Here is a 5,477-nt window from a genome sequence, read left to right as displayed (position 1 = left end):
CGAGGCTGCGGTGGCCGGGAGCGGCCACTGCACTCCAGTCTGGGCGACAGAGTGAGGCTCCAACTCAAAACAAAAAAAAAAAAAAAAAAATGTTACTTTTTTTGAACGGATGTGCCTGTAGTACACAGTTCAAAAGGTGAGAAAATGTTTATAGCAAAGTTTTTCTTCTACTCTTGTCTCTCTGGCATCAGATTTTCCTTTCCATAAGCTACCACTGTTACCAATTTAATGTGTCTCTTTACAGATAATTATTTGACTAAGCAAGCTCATATATATCCTTCAACTTAAATGCACCTTATATATTTAAATAATTGTCCTAACCTTTTTCTTCTAATCCCACTTAAAATATATACTGGAAATGAAAGTATCTGTATTTTTAACAAGCACCCTAGATGATTATGATGTGAAGCCAAATATAGAACCCATTCATTGGCCCAGGGCTGAGAGATTAAGTTCAATTCATTATGACATATTAGAAACTCAAGGATATTGAAAAGATGCTCTTAAAAGTAGCCTTGCTAACTTGACCTCTGCCTCCTTGTCTTCTGAGACTAATTAAGTCATTTTCCCACAGAAGCCAGGAAAAACTAGCCATTCAAATGGATGTTATCAAAGCTGTCAATTTTCAATTCTTGGAATTCTTTCCTCCCTATTATTACCTGAAATAAAAAAACCTGACAATTTCTATGTTATGCAATACATTCCTGGGATTTGGGTTGACATGAGGTTTGATCGTCACTGAATTAGGGCTGATTAAGTAGTTTAATGGAGCCACAACCGAAATACTTTCCTTACTAATCCTTAATGACACAACGGCATCCAATACCTCCCCCAGAATTGCTTTCTTACCATCTGGGCATAAGCAGTTAACTTAGAAACTGAGAGAGAAGACCGCATTGTCAGGCCGAACTTGGTGAATTCTGGAGTTCTGGCTCCCGATGTTGACCTGACTTGATCTCTATCTGGGGGCGATGGCTGGGCCCCTGTGCAGCTCTATCTTTCTCATCCCATCTACCCCAGGGACTGCAGAGGAGTGTTTCCTTTTGGAAGGAGGGAAGGTTCTCCAAAGACCACCCGAGAATCTCTTCTGCAGTGTCTGTTTCACCACGAGTTGCAAGCATCCTCACCTCCCCTACACGGTGCCCGGAAAAAGCGTACCGGGCTCCCCAAGTGCGGCAGGGAACCTACCGGGATCCAGCGCTGGTTTACCCCACCTCCCAGCTGAAGGGGCTCGGAAGGGCTCGGTCTCTGCCCGAGCCCACAGCAAGGGGAGGGTGTGACTCCGCCATCCCCTCTCCCCGGATTCAAACGTGAAGCGGGGCTTAGGGGCCCCAAAACTCATACCCCTGTCTTCACCACTCGGGCTTTTCTTCCACTCTCTGGGCCCTGTGTCTCTCCGTGAGTCGTGGCCCAGGTCTCCCCACCTTGGTCAGTGGACACCCTCTTGCCTGGATTCCGCCCTCCTCCCCACCAGACCCCTTTCCCTCACCCAGCATGATGGGGCTGAGCCGCCGGGCCAGGCCCTTGGACAGGTCGTACACGTAGAGCTTCACCGGATAGAGATTCGGCGGCTCCATTGGGACCCGTGGCGGCGGCAGCCACCGCGGCCCTCAGGCACCCCGCAGCGACTTGGACCTTCCCTACCCGACCGGGGTGGGGAGTCGAGGGACGGGGGGACCGAGCCCGGGCCCGGCCTGAGGGGCGGGGGAGAGGCCGCCCTACACTGCTCGCGCCCTCGCACCCGCCACCGGCGACGACTACTGTGAGGTGACAGAGGGGACGGGGAGGGTCCGCACGGAAGTGGGGGCGGGGGCGGGAGGCGCTTTTGCGCATGTGCCTACCGCCTTGCTGGGAGGCGTGGGCGGGGCTTTGCGGAAAGGGGCGGGGCTTTCGCTGATGGGGTTGGTTTTCGTTAGGAACGTCTGTACAAGCTAGTTGTGAAAGTGGGCGTGTCAGCCTTACGGAAAGAAACGCGCACTATGCGTGATGACGTAAGGGCCGTTGATTGGGAGCGAAAACTGGAGCCCGCGCATGCGTGGTGTCCTTCGGTTTAATTTGATCTTTTCTCTGCGTGAGAGGTAGGTTGGCTGTGTCCTTTGTGTGTTGCTCGCTAGCTAGGGCTTCGCCCACTCATTCTCGCGCGCCCCCCTAACCTTGCCCGAGGGCAGCGTCAGCCTGAAGCGTGCGAATCTGAGGGGAGAGACAGGTTCTGGACCACGCTTTTTCCTCCCGGGAGAGGCGGCACCCTGCGTTTGAGGCCCGCCTGCGTTTGAGACCTCATTGGGCATGCCTGAACAGTTGGGGGAGGTTTTTGGGCGGGATGAGGACGAATGGGTCTGCTTGAGAACAGAGTATCCCTCAGCGGGAATCCCTCACAGACCCAATGGCCTCGAAGACAGACGGGATTGCCCTATGTCCGGCCACTGGCCCTGAAGTGAGGGATAGCTAAGGCGAGGGTGCTGCTGGAATGATCCCTAGGCCCATTTACCCAAGCACTCGAACTACCGAGCTCTTGAGGCAGCAGGATCCATCATCCACGTTCCTCACTAGTAACCCTAAGCTTGCTAGCTTTTTGAAATTAATTAATTTTTAATTTTAATTTTTTTTGAGTCTGAGGCTCACTTTGTCGCCCAGGCTGGAGTGCAGTGGTGCGCTGCTCATGGCAACGCCACGCTTTTATTTATTTATTTATTTATTTATTTATTTATTTATTTAGAGTCAGAGTCTCACTTTGTCGCTCCGGTGATTCTTCCGCCTCAGCTATCCAAGTAGCTGGAACCCAGGCATGAGCCACTACACCCGGCTACTAATTATTTGATTTATTGTAGAGATGAAGTCTTGCCAAATTACCCAGGCTGGTCTCGAACTCATGGGCTCAGGCAGTTCTTTACCTCAGCCTCCCAAAGTCCTGGGATTATAGGTGTGAGCCACCATGTCCTGCCTAACCCCAAGCTTTTAGAGCAGATCTCACAAAAGGCTAGAAATTGATATTTTTTAGCCAGATGCGATGGCTCACACCTGTAATCCCAGCACTTTGGGAGATGGAGGCAAGAGGATTCTCTGAGTCCAGGGGTTATAGACCAGCCTTGGCAACTTGGTGAGACCTTGTCTGTATAATAAATCAAAAAAAAAAAAAAATTACCTGGGCGTGGTGGTGGTGCATGCCTGTAGTTCCAGCTATTTGGAAGGCTGAGGTGGAAGGATTGCCTGAGCCCAGCGGGTCAAGGCTGTGGTGGCCTTGAGCTCGCCACTGTACTCTAGCCTGGGTGACAAAGTGACACTCCTACTAAAAAAAAATAAAAAATGGATACTTCTTCTTGCTTCTTACTAATCTTCTTTCACCTAGAGAGCAAATAATCAACATGTCAGGGTGGTCGTCTTACTACAAAACCGAGGGTGATGAACAAGAAGAAGAAGAACATGAAGAGGGCCTTGATGCAGGTGGTAAGTAACTTTAACATGTAGTACTGTTCTTTGTGTGAAGAAAGACCTTCATTGCCTATCTCTGAGGGATGAACTTTGCTGTCTAGTGGTCCACCCCTCTCTTCTCAGGTAATTTGAAATACTTTTCTGTCTTTGAACTTTGCATAGCTAGCCTAGGCTCCTGTATTCAGGTTCTACTCTGGTCTGCAGAAAATTTCTAGCCTTAAATTTTTGCTGGGCACTGGACCCCAGTAACTGACCATGTTCATCTTTCATCACCTTAAGTGATTCAGGTGAGGACTTTCCTCACCAGGAAAGTAGTTTTATTCATTCCAGGACCTCAATGTAAGATACATTCATCTTAGAATAACTGCAGCAACCAAAGAGTAAACATTAACAACACAACACAGTTATAAGGGAATTACTGATTTCCTCACTATAGCCTTCAGGTTCAAGAGTGTAACACATAAGGCAAAAGAAGAAAAATAAGGGATACATGTAATCTACATACTGGTTAATTTAACTCCTAGGTGGAAATTTTTAAAGTGGTGTTTTGGGTGTGTGTTTTTATAAATAGTGAGAAACACATTTAAAAAAAAGAGGAAATTGCCTGGCTCGGTGGCTCAGCCTGTAATCCCGCGCCATGGGAGACTGAGGTGAGTGGATTGTCTGAGCCCACGGGTTCAAGACCCACCTGGGCAACTTGGTGAGACGATAAATAAAAAAAAAATCAGCCAGGCGTGGTAGCGCGCGCCTGTAGTTACGGCTACTTGGAAGGCTGAGGCGGAAGGATTGCCGGAGCCCAGCAGGTCCAGGCTGCGGTGGCCAGGAGCGGCCATTGCACTGCAGTCTGGGCGACAGAGTAAGACTCCAACTCAAAAAAAAAAAAAAAAAAGAGAAAATTAACTGTAATTTATATATTCTACTATGCAAACACAGCCATTACTAGCATTTTGCATATTACCTTCATGCATCTTTCAGTCTTTATTTCTTATTTTTTTGAGTTGGAGTCTCACTCTGTCAATCAGGCTGCAGTGGCACACTCATGGCCACACAACCTTGACCTACTGGGCTCAGGTGATCCTTGCTCCCCAGCCTTCTAAGTAGCTGGAACCACAGACATGCGCCACCATGCCCAGCTAATTTTTAAAAAATTTATTGTAGAGACAAGGTCTCACCAAGTTGCCCAGGCTGGTCTCAAACCCGTGGACTCAGGCAATCCTCTCACCTTGGCCTCCCAAAGTGCTGGGATTATAGGTGTGAGCCACTGTGCCCAGCTTTTATTTCTTAACTGTATATATTCCTCATTGTCTGATTTTCCGTATTGTTATAATCATAGTGCATATACATTTTTTCATTTTAATTTACATTAGTCTTCCAAAGATAATTTAAACATTAATTTTATGTTCTTTTTTCTTATTTTGTATCATAGAAATATCTTTCCATGTAACTATATGTATATTCTTTATAACTTCTTTTTTCCATTTTAGTTTGCATTAGTCTTCCAAAGATAATTTAAACATTAATTTTATGTTCTGCCTTTTTTCTTATTTTGTATCATAGAAATATCTTTCCATGTAACTATATGTATAGTCTTTATAACTTATTTTAAATGTACTATAATCTTTTCATTCTACTTTCTGTTGAGCATTTTAGTTTTTTTCAGGTTTTTTTTTTTTTTTTTGGAATCTCAGTCTCTCACCCAGGATGGAGAATTACCTGAGCCTTGACCTTTTGGGCTCAGGTGATCCTCCTTGTCAGCATCCCAAGTAGCTGGAACCACAGGCATGCACAACCATGCCTGGCTAATTTTTCTTGATTTATTGTAGAGATATGGTCTCCCCAAGTTCCCCAGGCTGGTCTTGAACCCCTGGGCTCAGGCAGTCTTTTCACCTCAGCCTCTCAGAGTGCTGAGATTACAGGCTTGAACCATCATGCCCGGCCCTTTTTCAGGTTTTGTTTTGAGTTGGAGTCTCACTCGGTCGCCCAGACTGGAGTGCAGTGGCCGCTCCCGGCCACTGCAGCCTCGACCTGCTGGGCTCCGGCAATCCCTG

The 5,477-nt window shown here is 47.2% G+C and overlaps 2 protein-coding genes across 4 annotated transcripts in view; one reads left to right on the top strand and one right to left on the bottom strand.

The window, feature by feature from the left end:
• The window catches only part of DESI1 (desumoylating isopeptidase 1), a 23,895-nt gene extending 22,103 nt beyond the window's left edge, over positions 1-1,792 (bottom strand). The window contains exon 1 of the mRNA XM_008053558.1: positions 1,490-1,792. Coding sequence (XP_008051749.1) covers positions 1,490-1,577 — 88 coding nt within the window. The 5' untranslated portion in view covers positions 1,578-1,792. The remainder of the gene's footprint in view (positions 1-1,489) is intronic.
• Positions 1,793-1,899: 107 nt separating this feature from the next.
• Positions 1,900-5,477, top strand: part of XRCC6 (X-ray repair cross complementing 6) — a 40,658-nt gene continuing 37,080 nt past the window's right edge. For all 3 annotated transcript variants that reach the window (XM_021710199.1, XM_021710198.1, XM_008053557.2), the window contains exons 1-2: positions 1,900-2,078; positions 3,347-3,444. In XM_021710199.1, coding sequence (XP_021565874.1) covers positions 3,400-3,444 — 45 coding nt within the window. In that variant the 5' untranslated portion in view covers positions 1,900-2,078; positions 3,347-3,399. The remainder of the gene's footprint in view (positions 2,079-3,346; positions 3,445-5,477) is intronic.

The sequence above is a fragment of the Carlito syrichta genome, unplaced genomic scaffold (genome assembly GCF_000164805.1).
Source record: "Carlito syrichta isolate Samal-C Ts95f unplaced genomic scaffold, Tarsius_syrichta-2.0.1 Scaffold288281, whole genome shotgun sequence".
Lineage (NCBI taxonomy): Eukaryota > Metazoa > Chordata > Mammalia > Primates > Tarsiidae > Carlito > Carlito syrichta.
The sequence above is the reverse complement of the archived record's forward strand: the minus strand, read 5'-3'. Positions and strand labels throughout refer to the sequence as shown.